Consider the following 22,483-nt stretch of genomic DNA (forward strand, 5'->3'; position numbering starts at 1 on the left):
CCTCTCTGGTCCCCAGGAGAGCAGCACTGTTGGTCTCTGGGCTGCCAGGGCAGCGATCCTGGGAAGTAGCTCCTCCCCTTTAGTGTGCTGCTGACCTATTATGGGGGCGGGGGGGGGGTCTTGGAGACTGGCAGGGACTGGTATTGCGAAGACTGAAAAAAAGAAGAGGTGAAGAAAACACCACCAAACTGGCCAAAAGCTACGTAACCTGGGTTTCAAGGTAATGTGTAGAATGCTTTCTTCATTTTTTTTAAAGTCATTTTTAAAAAGGTTTTATTTATTTATTTATTTATTTATTTGAGAGAGAGAGAGAGAGATCTCAGACAGGGGAGGGGCAGAGGAAGAAGAGCAAGCAGACTCCTCCCTGAGCAGGCAGCCTGAGGGGCTGGACAAGGGGCTCCATCCCAGGACCCTGGGATCATGACCTAAGCCAAAGACAGACACTTAATCCACTGAGCCACACAGGTGCCTGCCTCACTCTCTTCTTTAAAAAAGTTTTTTTGAAGTAAAATTTTACAAAGCTGCATAGAAAACTGTTGATATAATGGAATGACCATCCTAAACTGGGAGGTCCTGACTAGTTTTTTAAATTCTTTTTCACCTTTATTTTGTCATTCTCATTGTTGTTGTTGCAGTACAACGTGATCAGTCTGCAGTTGGAGCAATTTGGTGCAAAACTTCAATATCTAAGATGAAGGGTCAGGGCCTGGGGGCAGGGGAACTGGAGAGATGTTGTTTAAGAATATAAACTTATAACGAGTAGATAAATAAGTCCTGGGGCCCTAATGGAGAGCATAGTGATTATAGTCAATGGTATTGTATTATGAACTTCAAAGTTGCTAAGTGACTAAATCTTAACCATTCTTAACACACAAAAAAATGATGAGTATGTGATGTAATAAAGGTATTAACTAATGCTTTTGGAGTAATCATATTGCAATACATGTATCAGACCAACACTTAGTATACCTCAGACTTACACAATTTTATCTGTCAATTATATCTATTAAAAAAAAGACGGAAGGACAAGAGGATATCCCTGTGCAAAGAAAGATAGCAGAATCCATCCCACATGCCACTCTGTAGTTCCAGTACTTTTATTTCCAGAGGCATCATCCTAGTTCAAGCTCTTTATAAGCATTTAATCCAAACACTCTAATATTTTTAATTATTTTAAAAAATATTTTTATTTGTTTATTTGACAGACAGAGATCAGAAGCAGGCAGAGAGGCAGGCAGAGAGAGAAGGAGGGGAAGCAGGTTCCCTGCTGAGCAGAGAGCCGGATTCGGGGCTAGACCCCAGGACCCTGGGATCATGACCTGAACAGAAGGCAGAAGCTTTAACCCACTGAGCCACCCAGGTGCCCCAAACACTCTAATATTTAATTCTAGTGATAAACAAGTATATAAATGAGTAATTATTACTAACTGCTTTGTATGAAATCACACCAGTATTACATGGTGGAGCTGGGATTAAAATTTATCAGTCTGACCTGTTTCCAACGAAAATAGGTTAAAAGGGAGTGGATTTATTACCCATGACTTCAACTTATTATAAAGCTACAGTAATTAAGACAGGATTAACTGATTATAAGGATCGGCATCAAGATGGATAAATCAATGGAACTAAATAGATCAATGGAACAGCATAGAGAGTCAAGAAATAGACCCATACATATATAGACAATTGATTTTCATCAAAGGCAATCTAATAGAGATTTGTTTTCAAAAATGGTACTGGAATGATTAAATAATGAGATGCAAAGAACATTATCCATATCTTACACTATATAAAAAATTCACTCAGGATGGATTATAGACCTAAATATAACCTAAAACTATAAAACTTCCAGAAAAAAAATAGAAAAAAAATCTCTAGATTAGGCAGATTTGTTAGATACCACACTGAGAGCATGATCCCTTTAAAAAATTAATAAATTGGACTTCATCAAAATGAAGAAGTTTTGTACTATTAAGGGAATGAAAAGACAAACCACAGATAGGGGGAAATATTTGCAAATCACATACTTAATTTTTAATTAAAAATTTTAAAACTATCTATGTATATATGTATATACTCTCAGAACCTAATTAGGAAACAAACAACTCATTAAAAAATAAGCAAAAGATTTGAATAAACACTTTACATAAGATATATACCTGGACATACTTGTGTGTACAACATACACCTAGTATATGACCCAATCATTTCACCCCTAAGTATTTACCCAAGAGAAGTGAAAACATATGTCCATACAAAAATGTATGTACACAGAGAAAGACAATTACCATATGATCTCAACTCATATGTGGAATATAAGAAACAAAACAGAGGATCATAGGGGGAGGGATGGAAAAATAAAACAAGATGAAATCAGAGAGGGAGATAAACCATTAAAAGACTCTTTTTTTTTTTTTAAGATTTTATTTATTTATTTGACAGAGAGAAATCACAAGTAGATGGAGAGGCAGGCAGAGAGAGAGAGAGGGAAGCAGGCTCCCTGCTGAGCAGAGAGCCCGATGCGGGACTCGATCCCAGGACCCTGAGATCATGACCTGAGCCGAAGGCAGCGGCTTAACCCACTGAACCACCCAGGCACCCACCATTAAAAGACTCTTAATCATAGGAAACTGAGGGTGGCTGGAAAGGGGAGGGAGGAATGGGTTAACTGGGTGATGGGCATTAGGGAGGGCACATATAAGACTAGTGAATCACTGGCCTCTACCTCTGAAACTAATACTGAACCAGATGTTAATTGAATTTAAATAAAAAAAAAAACCAAAAAACTTATATACAGGTATCCATAGTAACATTAATTTTTTACTGTTTTTATTGCTCATGTTTATCATTAAATTTTTGAAAAAAACCCAGAAAATTAAAGGAAAAATACATAGCCCTGCATTATTAATTTTTAAATCTCTCTCATTCTTTATGTATAATTTGTTATTATCATAGTTACATATACAGGAAGTGCTAGTTTTCTCTTTGACAATGATAGTACGATAATAGACATTAGTATGTTCTATGAACATCTTTCCACAACATTAAATACATCCTATATTTATCATTTTTTAGGGCTAATTATAACTTATGTAATTAGTACTGCATTGGATGTGATACTTTGGGATGTTTCCAGGTTTATTTTGCTGTTAAAAACAAGATGGCAATAAACAGCAGAGAGAAACTCAGAACCCAGTGAGATATTCAATTAAAAGAATTTCAAGCAGAATATTTACATGGCAGTACCTGAGAAGTGCCACCTCACTGATGTCATGAGTTGGAGGAAGAACAGAGGGCTGTGTATTTGGAAGAATTGTAGAGAAGGGTCTGGAAATGAGCCTAGGAGATAGCTTGGATTTGTTTTGTTTGAAAGTAAAGGAAGAGCATTTCATGAGGGGGATATAGCATGATTCTTTTTTATTTATGAAATGACTGCTCCTCTAACAATGATGCATGACTATTGCAAAGATTCCTTGTGTGTTTTTTTGTTTTTGTTTTGCTTTTGTTTTTGCAAAAATTGCCATCCAGTTCAATTAATCTGGGAGTGGATCTTATTATATGTGGCCCATCTTACCAGAAACATGGGGTTGTTCTAATTTCTATTTAGGTGAGCTTATGAATCAAGCAGAAAGCTTTTATTACAAGATGGCTCATAATTTTCCAGCAGGTATAAGTTCTCCTGGAGTTACCAGAAATTTTTGCTTCTCTTTTCGTAAACTTAATTTCACAGACATCAACTTTTTTCTTTCTTAAAGAGGCCAGTGAACTGTTTAAGGTTAATAGGAATCTTAATTTTAAAAATTTTCAGTTTTTTTAAATGAATCTGGCTGTGGTATAATTGAACTCACGTTTTTGCACCATGAAAATTTGATATTTGAAAAAGTTTCTGATGTCCAGAGATAAGTTAGGAAAAATATATCCCTTGGTATTTATTTATTTATTTAAAGATTTTATTTATTTATTTGACAGATAGGGGTCACAAGTAGGCAGAGAGGCAGGCAGAGAGAGAGAGAGAGAGGAGGAAGCAGGCTCCCTGCTGAGCAGAGAGCCCGACTCAGGACTTGATCCCAGGACCCTGAGACCATAACCTGAGCGGAAGGCAGTGTCTTAACCCACTGAGCCACCCAGGTGCCCCATCTCTTGGTATTTATTTGATGCATACCATGAGTAGCTACCAAGATACAGGTATTCCCTGAATATGACTAAGACCATGAGTATTGGAGCACCTGGATGGTTCAGTGGATTAAGCTTCTGCCCTCTGCTCAAGTCATTGCCTCAGGGTCCTGGGATTGAGCCCCACATAAGGCTCTCTGCTCAGCGAGGAGCTTGCTTCCCCCTCTCTCCCTGCCTGCCTCTCTGCCTGCTTGTGATCTCTCTGCAAATAATAAATGAAGTCTTAAAAAAAAAGACCATGAGTATTGCCTCATATTGAAACATAAAAAGCCTTTTCCTGTGAATGGTTAAACATGGACTACTACCCATCAATAAGAAGGAACAACAAATAAACTATTGATACACACAGCAACTTGGATGAACCTCAACAAAATTATGCTGAACGAGGAGCCAATCTCAAAAAGATACACACCTCGTGATTCCATTGATGTAATATTTGTGGAATAATGTAATGCTAGAGATAGGGAACAGATTAACAGTTGTCAAGAGTTAGGGATGGGGGAGGAGGAGGTGGGTCTAAATATAAAGGGAGTCTCATGGTGATTATATAGTTGAGTATCATTTTTTTAAAAGATTTATTTATTTATTTGAGAGAGAGATAGGGAGTGAGCACGGAGAGGGCCAAAGGGAGAGGGAGACAAGCAGACTCTCCACTGAGCAGAGAACTTGACGTGGGGCCCAATCCCAGGACCATGTGACCACAACCTGAGCCAAAATCGAGAGAGGGCACTCAACCAACCAAGCCACCCAGGTGCCCCCTGTTGAGCATCTTGATTGTGGTGATGGTTATACAAGGCTATAAATGTGATAAAATCACCTAGAGCCACTCACACACGCAGGGATGCATATGCCTGCATTAACCGGTGATACCTGAATGAGAATTATGGATCGTAGCCACGTCACTTGCTTGGCTTTGCGGCTGTACCATTGTGCATGAGATATTACTGCTATTGACGAAAACTGGAGAAGTTTATGGTACTTCTCTGTACATTTCTTTGCAACCTCCTGTGCATTTATAATTACTTCAAAATGAAACATTTGAAAAAGAAAAATGAACTTTTCCCTAGTGGACTAAGAAGGACAAAGAAGAAAGACTACGCAGTGGAGGAAGGACTTTTCAGAAAGAAAATTGCTTGACTGCACTCCTGATCTAGGTAGACTCAATACTCCGAAGAAGCAAGTTAAGAAAAAAGAAAAGAATAGTTATCAGGAGCCTCCGAAAGAAAGGTACCATTAGAATTAGAGGCCAAGAGATTCTCTAATTATATGGCAATTCCTGTTACCATTTATTTATTTATTTATTTATTTGAGAGGGCGAGGAGATGGTGGTGGGTGGTGCATAGGGAAAGGGAGAGAGAGAATCCCAAGCTGGTTTCATGCCCAGCACAGGGCCTGACTTGGGGCTCAGTTCCATGACTCTGAGATCACGAGCTGAGCAGAAACCAACAGTTGGACCCTTAACCGACTGAATCACCCAGGTGCCCGCCCCGTGAACATTTTTAAAAAGTAAGCTACAAAGTAGCTACAAGATGATTTCTTGGTTAGAAAGGGATGGAGGTATTTACCATATTTCTAACAGAATTCTGGACTGAGCTATGTAGAGACTTACAAAGTCCATTTCCCCATTTGCCCAATAAAATAGGGTTAAGTTCAATAATGTGGAAGAGGGGAGCACTTTGCCTTACATCATTCATAAGAAGTGGGTCAGACAAGCAGAAACTTCCCTGATTAGGAAGAGAGAAAACCATTAGCCTAAATATGATCTTTTACATGTCTTTCTTAGCAAAGACGTGTAGAAAAGTATGCATGTCCTGGTGAGATCGGAGTGCTATTTTATGTAGAAGTCTACACACATATTTATGGGACCACAAATACATATGTATGCCATGTATATGTATTCATATACAATAAGTTTTTTTTTTAGGTTAAGTGTCTGCCTTTGGCTCAGGTCATGATCTCAGAGGCCTGGGATTGAGGCCCTTGTCATCGCTGGGATCCCTGCTCAGTGGGGAGTCCACTTTTCCCTCTTGCTTTGCCCCTACTTCACCCTGCTCATGTTCTTTCTCTCAAATGAATAAAATCTTTTTAAAAATATAATAAAAAAAAACAGACCACTCTGCTTTCTGGAAATGAACTACTATGAATTCAAGGCATTTTTGTGCATTCAACAAGTATATATATATATTGAGTACTTATTGTATAACCAGATCTATGCTGGGCACTGGGGACACAAACAGAACCGAACCAAAGCCCTGTACTCATGGAGCATACACTCTAGTAGAGAAAGGCCAAAATAAGCAGCTAAAGTCATAAGTATTTACTATTTCAGGTGTTGTTAAATGTTCTGAAGAAAAAGTAGGGCAACAGGAAAGAATATTGAGGGGCAGAGTTTATTTACTGTGGTCAGGGAAGTTTTCTCTAGCAATGAGGTGCTTGAGCAGAAGCCTCAAGGAAGTGAGGAGGGGCCCTTGGAAACCTGGGGAAAGAGTTTGCCGAACAGAGGGAGGAGGGAAGACAAAGGCCCTGAGGAGCAGGAGGGCTTGGTAGAGCAATGGCGGCACTCACCCTCTGGGCTGTAGGGAGTGTCGGTGGTGGACAGCTCCCCCTGAGTCTCTCAGACTTGCCTTTGGCTAAAAGTTGCCGGGCTCAAAGTTGCACCCAGTGAACTGGGAGAGGAAGGAAGAGAAGTGCCTGTGGCCTGAAATCAGGACAAGTCCGGAGAGGAGAGGGGAATGGAACACTTTGGCATCCACCAGCACTGTGTGAGGGTGAGGTTAGAGAGGCACTCCTGCTCAGGTTCACAGCAGCCCAGAGTCGCAGAAGTTTATGGTGATGAGTTTAAGAGACGCCAGTCAGCACGATTGTAAATGTTCTCCAGTCACGTCCAGCTGCTTGTGCTCAGACACAGAGAAGGCTACGGGTTGATATAACTAGAATCAGGGAATTGCCAGACAAGCACAATGGAGAGAGGCTGCAGCAAGGGAAACGAGGTGTTTACAAGGAAGTGATGTGTGATATCGGACTGGGGAACTAGGCTGGTGGAGAAGGCAGTGAAGCTAAGGGGACTGCAGTGCAGGGGGAAGGGCTGGCAGGGGCAACACACTGGAGGGCCCAGCAGAGTTCAAGAAGTGGTGGAAAGGGTATTCGAGGAAAGCAAACAGAAAATGTGGGAGTTGGGATGAGAGAATGGGATGTTTGAAATGGAGACTGTGGTCAAGTTTCAGTTCTTGACAGTGGCCACTTCTTGGATGTAACCATCAGAATTGGCAGGTAAGGTCAGGTGGAGGAAGAAAATCACTGGGGGTCAGGAGATCATGAAATTGAGAGTTCTGAATATTGGAAAGATTGTTCAGTGGATATTGGAATCACTAAGAGTCATGGCAGGAGGCATGAGGAAAGAGGTATGGAGACATGTGTTAGACTAAGTGTTAAAATTCTAGGGGAGTATCTCTCAAGGTCTGTGGATGACATGAGCTGTGGGAGAGTGGATGGCAAGAGCTTTAGAGGAGGTAGGAGGTTCAGAGAAGACAGAGAAGCAGTGTCTGAAGGTACAATGATTTTATGCTATGAATTGGGTTCTGGCTAATGTCAACTTCGTGGCTGTCAAAATCATTATGAGTAGTACTGCTGAGCAGTTCCATGGGTAAATGGTACAAATAAAGCAATTGTTTTTTTTTAACATAAATTTACTTTAAAACTTTGCATTTCTAAATTTACCAGCTGTCTGTAATTCTTTGAGGATCAGAATTCTGCAAAGCAGTAAACACTGGAGTTTAGGTCCTAAGGAGTATGGAGCTAAGGCACCTAGAGGGTAAGTGGCTGCAAGAGCGAGTTTGTTTAAGCAGTCTTAGTGTGCTGGTAGGAAAATTACTCAAGAATCCAAAGGCCTGGAGAAAAGCTGAAAATAAAAGATAAAGACAAAAACCTTAATGAGAGAGAGAAAAATGTTAGGCTGCTGCGTATCAAGGGGCATAAGCTTTCTAGCTCACAATGCCTGTGTCTATGCTTCCTGACATCCAACCTCCTTTACTAAACGAATGTTAAATATTTTAGGCTTTGTCACTGGTATATAATTACAGATATAAAAACTGTAATGTTAGGATTATGCTTTTCTGGGAGTGACCAAAAAACAAAACAAAACCCCAACCTATAAAAAAGGTGGTTTAACAGAAGTTTCTTTCTGATATAAAATAGTGGAGGCAGAGGATCCAAGGCTAGGATGGCAGTCCTATTTCATGGGAGTCTGCAGAGACCCAGGCTCCTTTCAATTTTGTAGTCTGTCATTGTGTGTGTGAAGCTCTCATTTCTAAGGTCCAAAAATAAAGCTCCAGTTATATCAAAGTTCTAAGCAGCAGAATTCAGGTAGGTGGGGGTGGGGAGGGGGAGATGAACTTTATGCCAAGAAACTCATAAGGAAGTTTCCTGCTGCCTGTGATATCCCATTAGGCAGAAGTTGGTCTCATGGCTGTCAAGCTGAAAGAAAAAAAAGGCATACACAGTAAAAACATTGTATTGCTATGGAAGAAGGGAAGAATGGTTATTGGATAGTTGGCAGTCTTGGCCACACAAATATAGAAGTAAAAGTGTAGGGCAGAATTTACAACATTCAACGAAGGATTAAAATTGAGAGGTGAGGAGGAAAACAGGATACACATGAATGCAGCTACTGTTGTGGTTTGGGGGAGAGAGGACAGCGAGTTGAGGGATTTTTTTTTTTTTTTAACCTGATATTCTCTGTATATGAAGGGAGCATGAGTATGGAGGTGTAGTAAGAGACTTAAGAATCTAGTGAGGATTTCAGATAGTCATTACAGGGGAAATAAAAAAGTTTAGTGTCGTAGAAGGAACATGGAATAACACTGATCGTCCAGGAGAAAATTGGACACAGTGAGATTGATATGGCCCTAATTCTCACTCCATTTTTCTTCAAACCTGCACATCCCCCTTCTGCCCTTGGGCACACCATTTCTGCCAAGGAAAAGCAGTTGCATTTAGAACTTCTTTGGTGACTTCTCTGCCAGGTCCAGTTAAGTAGATGACATTTTTTTACTGGTGCTTAGCACAGAAAAGAATTAAATGTCAAGGAAATGCCAGGAAGACAGACCTTCACTGATCAGGGATCTCTGATGGTTCTGATTAAAGAAACCAGTTAGGCTTGTGGGTCCCAAGGAAGAGCAACTCAAGCCATCTTAAGGAAAGCAGAAATCACAAGTATATCCAGTGACCAGAAAAAAAACAACAAACAACCCCTAAGACAACAAGAAAGTCAGCAGGAAGCCAGGCAGGTAGAGGGTATTTAATTGTGCCATTTCTTCCATGTGGGCATCCTCCTGTGATAACTACACAAGTCTTGTCCATTCTTCTAAGGACTGGACTATTCCTCGTTCTCGGTCACAATTCCGTCAAGAAGTCGGTCTGATTCACATTGTTTTCAGCAAACTTAATGGTCTGAGCGACTTAGACTACACTACATTAGGGGTTATCAACCAGGTGGGTATCCTTATGATTGGCATCTTAATCCACTGTACCAGTCAGGGCCCAGTCCAAACGTGAGACACAGTAACTTGAACAGGCAAAGTGTGGTATAAAGAACTAGTACTCAGTCACTGGGGATTAATTACTAAGGGTAAAGAAAACTCAACAATACAGCAACAGTGGCTATAGGAGCAGCCATTATGTCTACAGCCAAGGCAAGTGACCCAAGTAAGAAACACATTTGGAACAGGTTCCTTTGCAAGATTATTGAGAGTCAGAGTATTGGAGAGGGTGTGGTTGTGACCCACTGTTTGCTACTGAAGCACAGGGCTGGAGAGGAGACGGTGTCAACAAAACTAGTTTGGAAGCAACCCACTGGGCTGCCAAAGAGCCTTGCTGGAAAGTTGCCTGAAGACTTGCTGGGAAGCTGGCAGGGGGACTGGTGCACTTGCTGGGAAGCACTCTCCCAGGAGGTGCCCTGAGCCCCCACAGTGCAGAAGCAAGAAAAAAGCACACACACCAGACCCAGGATAAGATCCTTTCTTCTGCAACATCCCTCCAGTACCCTCTCCTGACAAGTTGAACATAGTGCTAACAGACATAAAGAAATGTTTAGAGGGCACAGCCCCAGTAACACAAAGTAGAATAGAGAGGGATTTGGGAACTGAGTAAACTGATAAATGGCATGTCCACAGTCAGTGGCAGTCCCTTGTATAAGCCCAGCGAGAGTGCACATGTATGAGCAGGGAGGAGAGGGAGAAGCAGGCTTCCCTCCTGAGCAGGGAGCCTGAAACAGGACTTGATTTCAGGACCTGGGGCTTCCAGGACTTCCCAGAATGCGGATGAGAGAGGAGTCATTCTGGAAGGAATGCTCACTGAACCAGTACCTGGACTGGCTGCATGGGTCCAGCACTTAGAGCAATTTCACCTTTTGGTACTATTAAGGAACCGATAACTTCAGAATTTCTAAATAGGAGGGAGTAGAGAAGGCAAGAGTTCTTCTCTTCCATTTGCTCAGCAAGCACTTTTTCTCTCCCTTAGACTGTATATTTACTGGGGATGTCAGGAGGCCAGGGCTGGTGGAATTTGCAGGGAGTGACTAAATCCAAGGACCCAATGAAGAAATAATTCAGCTCCAGAATGGCCAGAACAAGTACCGACCAAGGAAAATTAGCTTTAGACTAGTGGATTTTAGGTATTTGCACATCAGGGAAGCTTAACATTTCCTTAGGATGTCCCTTTTCCTGATCATTGTGATTAAATAACAAAAAACACCTCATGGCTTGTGTATTTAGGGTCAACTGTTCTAGCTGAACAAATAGAACGCAATTTCTGCAACAACTTTCCCCACTCTGAATATACTCTACCTGTGCAAAACATTATGGATCAAAACTATGTGATAGAAATTCGAAGACAACTTTCCCCACTCTGAATATACTCTACCTGTGCAAAACATTATGGATCAAAACTATGTGGTAGAAATTCGACTATCAATGGTCTGGGCTATGTAACATTTTTCAGTTTTTATTCTGTCATGCTTCCTACAGTAACGAATGTTGGTAGCCAGTGATCCTAAAATGAAGTGTAACTTCATTAGTATTTGTGAAGTGCTGTGAGATCCCACCAGACAGACGGAAGGAATTTCAGAGACAGACGATCAGGAAGAAGTGTTTCCTTTTCCATAAAAATAAGCTCTTCCCATAATTACATTAGTTGCTCAAGGCTGACTATAGCATTTCCACGACAGAATCAGATTAGGACCTGAACTAATTTCAAGTCCATTAATTCGCCAGGGGCACCTGGGTGCCTCAGTTAAGCATCTGCCTTCTGCTCAGGTCACGATCCAAGGGTCCTGAAATCAAGTCGTTTCAGGCTCCCTGCTCAGGGGGGGAAGCCTGCTTCTCCCTCTCCTCCCTGCACATACATGTGCACTCTCACAAATAAAATCTTAAAAAAAAATAATAAAGTTCATTAATTGGCCAATATAACCAGTGAGAACCAGTCAACTGGTCAGTTGTGTTGCACACTGGAATCAGTTGAAAAGTGTGTAGACTGCCAGTCTGAGCCTCATCTCTGCCCAAATTAAAAAACTATTATTCATAGGACAACTCTTTTGGGGAAGATATTTGAGTACCATTAAAGTCCCCCCCTCACCCATTTCACCTTTTAAGCAAAAAACCAAGAAACAAAAAATCCAGAAACTACTGCCTTTGGTACTCTCAGGAACTTAAACTTGCTATTCATTCCTACGACTACTGTTCATCTAACCAAAGCTTTTAAACAATTAAGTAAAGAGCACAGAAGCCCTAGGGCATTTTAGCTCTTTTGAAATTGCATTCAATTTTACAGTACTTTTATTTTTCTAGAAATGATTTGTAGCTTTCATTAGATTTCCCAAAAAGCCCATAACTCAAAAGGTTAAGAACCACTGCCTCAGAGGAACTAAGGCATTATAGCCAACAAATAGATTATATATTGGGCATTAAAATGAAGATTTTATATTAAAATTTCAAGATTGATAATATACTGGCCCATGTATAGTATTTAATTGCAAATGGAACATTAGAAAACAGATGAAAGATATTAACACATGAAAAGGTAAAGTAATTTCAGTAAGCTGAGAACAAACACTCGATGGAGGTTGCTATTTTTAACTTTCTATCAAAAGCTTTTCAAGTTTGCTCATGTTGTAAGAAATAATTCAGAGTTTTGCAGTCACTTGTCTTCCCAGTCTTTCAGGAAGCCACTCTCCAAATTAAACCATGCATACATTTGGCAACAATTAGTATTATTAACATGTTCTACTACTTATCGAAATGTTCAAGAGCAAATTTAACATTAAAAATCATAAATCAAATACAGCTTATGATAGTATTTTCACCTCTACTGAAAATAAATCTTCCACACTTTACCTAAAATACAGTTAAATTAACATTTCAGGTGAAACTGTATTCAGGAGTAGCACCATCACTTAGGAATGCTAAAAATATTTTCAACAGATCAATCTACTTTCATTACTTGAAAATACTTTCCTATGTCTAGTGTCAATTCACTTGATGCTCAATTAAAAGGCGAGATGACGGAATCTTCCACTTATTTAAAAAAAAAAAAGCATAGCATTTTTTCAGAGAGGAATTCCTTCATTTAATGAGATTTTTCTGGAGTTAGGTAGGTACAAATGTTAAGCCCACATATGGACTCTTCCAAATGTACTTGTTTGCCCCATGTATCACTTTTGCAAGGCGGCTGCCGAGTGCCCACCAAGTTGGCCAATATAAACAGTGAGATAAAACATGTTAATATGCTAGAGACTGTCTGGAACACTCCTTGTCTTGGCACTGACTGAACACATCACCTTGCACCTCAAATTTCTTGTTCTAAAAAATTGAGTTATCTTATAAAACTTACTTCAAGTCCAAATTTTAAATGATTCTAACATGTAATCCAAGTAAGTGCAAAGTATCTCAATAAGCACCTTTGATGTGAAAAGTAAGTCATTTCCCAATCAAAAGAACCACCTAATGACACACAGAACACTCACTGACAGAGGGAACTGCCAATATTAAGAACTCTAGTAAGGATTATTGACTATCACATATGTCCAATTCTAGTCTACACGTTTAAAATTCACTTGTCATCTGGGCACTGAGATATCCATCCCTCTACACAAAATGTGACTCTAACATGGTTATCAATTTCCACAATAAAAATACTTAAAAAAAAAAAATGTTGACAAATGGGGGAAAAGCCAACACCCAGAATAAAGGATTTAATCCAGTATTTATTCCACACTCATGATCGTTCTCTGTAATCAGAATACAAGTCATAAGAACAATCTATCAAATAATTTGCTGATAATCTTAAATAATGCAGCACAGCATTACTTTTTAATATTTCTTTGTTCTAGATTAAGTTTAAAAACTCAAACAGCCATCTTCATTATCAATAAAAAAAGTTTTGAATTTTTTAAAAAAGGACACTATATCAAGCTGTTTCATAATTTAAGTTTTTTCCCATTTATAAAAATGCTTTGGAAGCTTGAGGCTTGAATCTATTTCTCTACTCATCTGCCCCACCCTCTCCCAATTTCACGTTAGTATAGGGTTGCTGCAAGAATGCTAGGCTTTAGGCATTAATTTTTTCCTTTAATATAGTACTTTAAAATCTGAGAAATTCAAGAAAAAAGATTACATGTCATGTATTTTTCCAAATAAAAAAGAAAAACTACGTGAATAAATTTTAGGCATACTAACAGTGTCCCTTTGAGGTAGAATGCTAAAAGGACTTTTGATCAAATCACAGCCTAATTGAAACCTCTGCATCAGAAACTAACTTGTCATTAATCTCTCTAAAGTTAACTGTGGAGAATATTAAGTGTAACATATTAACAAGAGCCTTCCAAGATAATATACAGTGGACAAGAATGTTAATCCTACAACTGCCGCCTTCATGTACACCGAAAGCACAAAATTCTCCTATAATAGACATCCAAGATCCATTCTCAAAGTCTTTAGCATTCTATTATGAAAAGCACAGCCATGCTAACTTCAGTACATAAACCATAATCCCACACCTACAAAACAAAAATAGAATTAGTGGCAGTTTATTGCCTTATACAAATTTAACCAACATGGCAACCATGCCAAAGGAATTAAAACATTTTCAGGACATATGTACAGACTGTACATCTCAAAAACAATTAAACAATAAAAATGCAAGAACAATCTGTGCATCATGTATCAAACTCAACAACTGGGTGAAAACATCAATGCAATAAATGGGATTACAAAGGCACTTCCCTACACAAAAGAGGAAATGAAAATGCAGCCTACAGGGAGCTTGAAGAGTGCGTTAACTACTGCACAATTTCAACTTGGGAGGAAAAAAGAAAGCAGATTTAATCAAACATTTATAGGATTCAATGTGATCCACTTTTACAAAAAAAATTTCACACAGTCTCATCTTTGTTTTTATGTTGTTTCTCTTGGCTCTCTGGTTCTATACTTTGGCTCCTTCGACGATCATGTTTGTCAGACTGGTCCTTACTATCACTGTGATCTCGTTTGTGGGAACGTTCTTTGCTTCTGCTACGCTTTCTAGATTTTTCTTTGCTGGGGCTATGTTCCCGTTTTCTTGATTTTTCCACACTGTCAGTTCTTCCTTGACTGCCACTTCTACTTCGTTTATTTGATTTTTCTTTACTTTCATTTTTATGTTTACTTGATTTCTCTTTGCTCCTACTTCTGCTTCGTTTCCCTGCATTTCTACTTCTACTCCTACTTCTGTGCTTCCTTTCTCTGCTTCTACTCCTACTGTGTTTTTTCTCCTTCTTGGTATCTTTTTTGTCATCTCTATGCCGCCTATCATCTTTATCTTCTTTGTGTTTCTTTTCTTCTACCTCACCCCTACTTCTCCGTTCCTTGGATCGTTCTCTTGATCGCTCTCGCTCCTTTTCTCGGTCATTACCTCTTTCCTTATCATAGTCACGATCCCGTCTTCTACCTCTCTCATTTTCTTTCTCTCTTTCCCTATCCCTGTCCCTTCGATCCCCTTTCCTATCCCGACTGCGACTACGACTTCTATGCCTTTCCCTACTCCTGCTACTCCGCCTGCGTTCCAACCCCCGATCAATACTTCGGGATCTTCGCCTTTCTTTCTCCCTTTCTTTGGCTTCGCGCTCTAGTCGCTGGCGTTCTTTCTCTCTTTCTAATTCTCGATCAAAACTAGAAGACCCATGGCCCTCCCGGTGATGGCTTCTACTTCTTGATCTTCTTGGGGACCTCCGTGGACTCAGTGATCTCCTTGGAGACCTAATATTTAAGAAAGGAAGAAGAAAATGTCAACGAATAAAACAAATCCTAAAAATTTAACTTCTCTTATTCATTTAGATTCCCCACATACACAGATATGTTAGGAACAATTAAAGACCCTGAAAGGCAAAAAAAAAAAAAAAAAAGACCTTTTGGGGTTAAAAGTGACAAACTCATAAAATGAACAGCATACACAGAATTTCTTGAGTTTGCCACGGATTTCCAAGGACCTTTGTACAAAGATTATTTTTAAAGTAATTCCAAGAGGTATGTTACCTTGAACGCCTGCGTTCAACATGTCTGTCTATTTCCTCAGCACCTTCCTTCCCATCTTTCTTGATTTTTCTAGGCCGGGTTTTGATCTGTTGATCAATATTCTTCTGAACTGGAACTGGAATTCTTGGAAACAGGGTAGAAAACCACTCCAGTTTTGTGAGAAAAGACCGCAGCATTTCTCCAATGGTCATTACACAGCCTCCACCAGCCTTCACATCTAGGTCCTACAAAAACACAAAAGATACCCTAGCCGTCAAAACAATTAATTTCAACACACACGTATACTAAAAAAATATTACCATCTTTGGAATCTCAAATACAAAAAATTCTAACAAAAATTGTAATCTGTGTACCCTACTAATCTGGTAATGAATGATACAGAGAAATATTTGGACTTAGTGTGTGCATGCAGGTGAGAACAAATCCTGCAGCCTCATGGGCATGAAGTATACTAATCTCACTCAGTTAACAGGAATATGAAACAGCCCCTTATATTACTAAACTCTGTGGAACAATAAACTTAAATAAACATTCCACGTACCTACTAATTATGTATTTCTTTCCGTGGACACGTTTGCACACATCATTCCTAACACTGTAGCCTAACTACATATGAACTACTTCAGACAATCCGGTCTAATGAGTATCTTTTAACAGCTCTAATATAAAATGAAGCCCTAATAAAACTGGAAGCAATAGCAAACCAACTGCCATGAAGCAGTGAGGTTTCTAATTTAGAGTTATGTAGAAAATAAATAAATGAACAAATAATTGGAAACGCATAATCCATGATGACCATTGTCTCTGAAAAGGGTCATTACCGCATGAAGGCCTTCTTGCTATGCCCTCTCACAGCTCAGGACATGTTAGTCAGCTATTGTCAGTCCCAAACCTATAGTGCAAGCACACAAGGAAAGTGAGATTTGTTATCTAAACAGGAAAACAAGAGCTAAAGGTAAAACTGCTTGCACTCACACACATTTAAGTGTTCAGATATACAGTATTTCCAAATATAATCGCTGCAGATATCTAAGGAAGAAAACAATAAGTTAGCTTAAATAGAGATCCTCAGGTTTGTAAATACAATAAAAAACAGATTAAACAGAAGCATTCAGAAACAAACCTAATGCAATACCAATTATGAAGAGGGACATGCTTTTTAAATATAGAAGGGAGAGAAGTCCTTTGGCCTGAAAAATTTCTTCTAAAAAGAAAAACAACTTTAAAGATTGTGATTTGACACCTAATACATATTTTTATTCTTCAGAAATACGAATAGTTCAGTGAATAGCCCCTGACAAAATTCTCCTTGTCTACAAGAGTGAGACTTTTTTTAGGTCTGCACATAATAAAACACTAGAAAGCTCTCTATTTCAGCTATCCTTTAATTCAACAAATTCTTTGAATAAATGTTTTAAATAAGACTACTGAAGCGCAGCACTCAAAATTTACTTTATGAATCTTAAAATACAAAGCGGTGGGGGCATATGTACGGACAATACAGGTAAGTATTAAGTACTTTTTGAGATCTTGGACTTCACTCTGTAAGCACATTAATACATAGGATTTAAATCCGACATAGCAACGCTTCTGAAAGTAACTTTTGTTCCTGAACATATGTAACAAGCTTAACCTTGTTAAGCCTGAATGACAAACTACATTTATAATTAAACAAAAAGAACTGGTCTGGCTTAGTCTTAGACACATATGACTCTTGACCTTGGGGTCATGAGTTCAAGTCCCACACAGAGTATAGAGCTTACTTTTTTTAAAAAACATTTTTTAAATTAAAAACAAGAACCTAATTTTAGGGTTTTCGTCTGGCTTTATAAATAAGTGTAACATATTAAGAGTCAGAAAGCGAAATTTGTAGTATTTTGATCACTTTGAATAGATCCTCTAAACTCTTACCCTACTTAAATCCCACCCACCTCTTCAATTCTGCACTCCTGTGCAAGTGGGAGTATTAATACGTGGAAGCAGTTAGAGCATAGAGCTGAAGTTCCAAGCGAATAAAGCGCTATAATTAGTGTTGTATGCACATGTCTTAACACCTCAATCTTGAGCATGGCCCACTTAAAAAGTCACTATCAACAGCACAAGTCAAGATCAACACCATATACAAAACTCAGAAAAAAACTGCAATAGTTATCAAAACCATTTAAACAATTAAGAAATGAAAAAATTTAAGAAAGTTAATCTAAGACATATAAAATCCACTAAGTCTTAGAAAAGGACAGCAATTCCAAAAGTATGAGAAATAAATTTAAGTACAGAAAACCCTGAAAAACATTAAACTTCCAATAAATAAATAAAGGATATTTTTTATATCTTTTTACATGAGAGTAATCAGAAGAAAACTAATTATTACCCTTGTTGACATACCTCTTCATCATCAAGGAAGGATTCAAACCAGTCCCAGAGATCTGTAGGGGGCTGTGTGTACCTAGAATTACAACAGATTGATTAGGCTTATGTGAATTAAAATGTGAGTTAAATGGAAATGTAGATATATGCATATTTACCTTATATACATAAATCCAAGGGCTCTAATATATGGAGAGTCTGTGTGTGTTATGAGACCCATCACTTGCTTACGAGTTAGCTTCAGAGTAAATAATTTGTATAACAAGCAGAAAGCTGTAGAAACAATTCCTCCTGTTCCAACACCTCGAACCTTTAGGGGAAACAGTTAGGAAAAAGTAACAAAATAACTAACAAATATTTAACACCAACTTATTAATCCCATTAGGTATTAATAATAAGATATAACCCAGAACTCAGAATAGAGCATTAATAAAAACAGCAACTTTCTAACCCCATTCACTAGACATTTGAATTTAGATAAAAACAAACTTCTAAGCTTTGCCAACTGTCATTTTTGAGTAACTGTTACTTTTAGTTTCCTAATTTTAAACTTATGTTATCAGACACAGAAAAACTGAAAAATGCACGTACTTCTACTTACCCCTCCGCACATCCCCGTTTGGCCTGCTGTTTTCCTGCTTCCTTTCTCCCATGGTTCAACATGCGTGACCTGAAAATAGAAAAGAGGAACACAACAAACATTCATACTTCTAATTTTTTTAAAACTATGATTAAAGTAAACCCAAATCCCTAATAGAGCAGCTTTTTGCAAAAGTTTGGAAGCTGATTACTTTGACATGATGCATATATTTTGTTTACATGTAAACCATCTTTCAAAAACTGCTGAGCTTTTAAAGAGCACCAATAAAACTGTTGGGAGTTTAACAAAACCTCAACAGTTTTATGACCAGAAATCCCATTAAAATAGCTTTGTAGAGAGCTGATACTTGTGGAACCAAGAGATTTCTAAGAGTCTCATATACATGTAAAAATATATCTGATGTTGTGTCAATTTTGTATCTTTTTATGAGTTGTTAAAAAAATAGAAATTCTCATTTTAAAATGGATTTAAGGCTCCAACTTGAAGCAAAAAGTATCAATGAAGTTTTAGTATTTATTTAAAAAAATTTAATACCCTTAATTTTATGGTGATTTAAAATTCTACATCATAAAATTTTTTAAAAATGATTTGAAGTATATGCATGTTAAAACAGTAACAAGTTACTTCTAATGCAAAATTATGGAAATTCATTTGTACTTTTTTTTTTTTTTACCATGAACAGGCATTATGCTCATTCCTGATTAGAGATGAAATTACAAGGGCCACACCTATACAGATAATTGTTAGTAATTTATTTTCAGCCTAATTACATGAACCAATTCAATTTTTCCCCAGAATATAAACTGTTAAAAACTGAGTGACTAGTCATTATATTAAATATAATCAATACAGTATCATCTTTGTTGAGATGAGTACCCTATAAAAACCACATATTTACCTAAAAATGGCAAAGAAAATTAGCTCGATAACATAGAACCCAAGGTCTTTTAGAAAAATCTTTATTTCTTAACTTAAAACAAAATCAAAATAAAATTCTGTTCTTTCAGTATGCATTTCTAAAACTGTATTTTTACCCCACCAATGGTTACATTTTTATCTTTTTTTCTGTGGCTTCAGACAGAAAAGCATGCATTTAAATGTGAGCACTACACTATTATGCTCAGCACTGCTTTATGGTTTTATTTCCTTCCCCCAGTTTGCTGTATAAAGATGTTTCAATTCCTTAAAGGCTAGCAAAGGGGTGGATACAACACGAAACCAACTTAGAACTAGAAGCCTACATATGTCAATTATTTATTTAATCTGGACATCTTGATAACAAAGACTGGATCTTTAGTTTTATAACTAAATTTAAATAATTTCGAGTACATTCTTGAATTGTTTCAAAACACAGTATCTGAATTTGAGAAAACAAGCTTTTCCTCAATCACGTTAACATCTGCCTGCATTATTAAACAGAACCTGCTACAGAAAGAGCAGGAACCCAATTTTCAATTGTTTGAAGTTTACTACACAAAACTAAGAATATTCACCATACTGTATCCATACTGAAAAAGGCCTTACCTTTTAAAAGCTATAAAAAACCTAGTTCACTTACAATATTCTTGTAAAAGGATAAGAAAATTTCAGTGTACTTTACATACCCAAAGTTGAACTGTATTCTCAAACTATGATTTTTCTATCAAAAACAACTAGTATCTCAAAATTCTTCAATAACCTAATCACTTAACGGGATGGTGTGTGTGTGTGGGGGGGGATTGGGGACAAAATATAACCTAAAGGCAAATAAAGAATTTCTTCTTGCTAGCCCCTCTACAGGTATGTTTAGATCACAGAAAATATGTGGTCTGTCAAACGTTTTAGGAGTCAAATACACAAAACAGACGGTATTCTGTTAGATGCTCTCGCTAAAATATTTAAAGATTATTAAGACTATTATTAATATTCCTTTAAATATTAATTAACCTTAAGAGGCCTGGAAGATAGCTTTAAAACTACATAATTTGCAAGTAAGTGGAGAAAACCTATCTAGTTGGTGAAGAAAAGCCCAAAACCAATGGCCAAAAAAATACCTAATTAGCCGTTCATTTAATCAGGGAAATGCATTTATGGCGATTGAGCATGATTAATAGTGCATACCTCTACCTGCGACCCTGGGCTGCTCCGAGCCTCGCTGCAAGACTGAGTCAATCCTGCTAACGAAACAAGAACTGAGACAAGAGTGCAGTGAGGAGGCGCCAGGTGAGCTCCCCAGCACAGCCAAGCCAGCACCGACCCTGCCGCAGAAGCCCAGGGCCCAGATAATTCTAAACAAGCCCAATGCACAAGTAACTGAGACCACTTACTCCTGACTTCCTGCTGGGAAAATTTCCAGGCCTTCTGTACACCTCTTGCCCTGGCACCTCTCCACCCTCAACCCTCAACCCTCCCGCCCCCACCCGACACACGCACTGACCATTTCCCTGTCTGGATCGCATAGAGAATACCAACAACACGAGGCCAACACTGAAGTCAATACACGCCCTGGCCCAGGGTGAGCGGGAGAAGCACCAACAAGTTGGCGCTGAGTAGATCCACGTCAAAAGGAATAATTTTAAAGCTGTAAACTGGAGAGGATTCAGTTACTCTTTCCCCCTCCCCCACCCCTCCCGTCCAACTCCCCCCAGGGGTGGGCAGGAGGTTGGGGGAGGAGAGAGTTCAATAGTGGCGGGCTCTCCCAGCCCTAAAAATCTGAAAAAGAAATGAGAGGGCGGCCCCAGTTTGACCCTCCCAGGCCGACTCCAGACCACCGCCCCTCCCCCCCCCCCATCAACCTTCCCGCACCTACAAATCCTCAGACCTCCAGGGCCGCCTTCGCCCATTTCCTCTAACCCGTCCTCGGAACTTAACCCTCCCAATCCCGGCTCCCCACCCCCCACCCCAGGCCTAGACTCTTCGTACCTTAAAGTAGATCTCGTCCACCACCTCGTGGTAGGTCTTGAGCTCGTAGAGCTGCACTTTGAAGTAAGGCGACGACAGGATATTGGTCAAGATCATGGGGTTGAGGTTCATAGTCTTCTCGTTGCCCCACAGCGGTAGCACATTTCCCTGTTTGCCCGAGACCGCCGGCTTGGTGGCGCCGCCGCCGCCACCGCCGCACTGCTGCTGCTGCTGGGCCGCCGCCGCGGCCGCCTGGTGCTGCGGCTGCGAGTTGCCTGTCAGCGCGGGGCTGTTGTTAGCCATGTTGCGGCGGAAGGAAGGAGGGAGGGAGAAGGGAGGGGGAGGGGGCCAAGCTCGATCTCGCTCTTCGGGACAACGGTCCGGGACCCTACTCCATGGAACGCCGTCAGGACAGGGGGCCGCCTCGCTGTCCCCCAGCTGGATGAGGGAGGGCTACGGGAACGCCGACAAAAGGACCCTAGATCGAAAGCAGACGCCGAGACGCGGGCGCGAGAACTCCCGGCAGAAGGCGAACCGGCGGCCACCGAGCGCGATCCCTTCCGCCAACTGCCCCTGGGAACAAGATGGCGGGCCCGGCGGATGTTACGTCACACGCCCCAGAGTTCCAAGCTGAGCCGGCAGCCAATCAGAGACGCCCAGCTGGGCTGGAAATTCCTCTTCCTAGTTCCGCACGTTCTGTGCGCGCTGCGGTCGCTGCGGTGGTCTCCGGTGTCGGACTCTTAGATTTCCCCTGGGAATTTGGGGGCAGGGGAGGGGGTTGAAGGTCCAATTCGTATGTTTTAGAATCTGGGTTGGGGGCCCAGTTTCTCCTCTTGAAAGCCGGGCATGAAATAGTTCGCATGGATATATCGTTGCGAATTCGTGACTTACGAAGTACCCT

General features: G+C 39.6%; 1 protein-coding gene across 2 annotated transcripts; it reads right to left on the reverse strand.

Moving 5' to 3' along the window:
* Nucleotides 1–12,767: 12,767 nt before the first annotated feature.
* On the reverse strand, nucleotides 12,768–22,187 carry PRPF38B (pre-mRNA processing factor 38B). 2 transcript variants are annotated; one of them, XM_004769655.3, is made up of 7 exons: nucleotides 21,119–21,576; nucleotides 20,803–20,855; nucleotides 18,703–18,771; nucleotides 18,260–18,411; nucleotides 18,120–18,180; nucleotides 15,735–15,958; nucleotides 12,768–15,458 (listed from the first exon to the last, which is right to left on the reverse strand). In XM_004769655.3, the coding sequence occupies exons 1-7, from the start codon at nucleotides 21,138–21,140 to the stop codon at nucleotides 14,597–14,599; spliced, it is 1,443 nt and encodes a 480-aa protein (XP_004769712.1). In that variant the 5' UTR covers nucleotides 21,141–21,576; the 3' UTR covers nucleotides 12,768–14,596. The 2 variants fall into 2 exon arrangements, with proteins under 2 accessions (XP_004769712.1, XP_004769711.1); XM_004769654.3 differs by lacking the exons at nucleotides 20,803–20,855; nucleotides 21,119–21,576 and adding an exon at nucleotides 21,604–22,187.
* Nucleotides 22,188–22,483: the final 296 nt, after the last annotated feature.

This window comes from Mustela putorius, unplaced genomic scaffold (genome assembly GCF_011764305.1).
Source record: "Mustela putorius furo isolate JIRA1106 unplaced genomic scaffold, ASM1176430v1.1 tig00000585_pilon_pilon_pilon, whole genome shotgun sequence".
In the NCBI taxonomy this organism is placed as follows: Eukaryota; Metazoa; Chordata; class Mammalia; order Carnivora; family Mustelidae; genus Mustela; species Mustela putorius.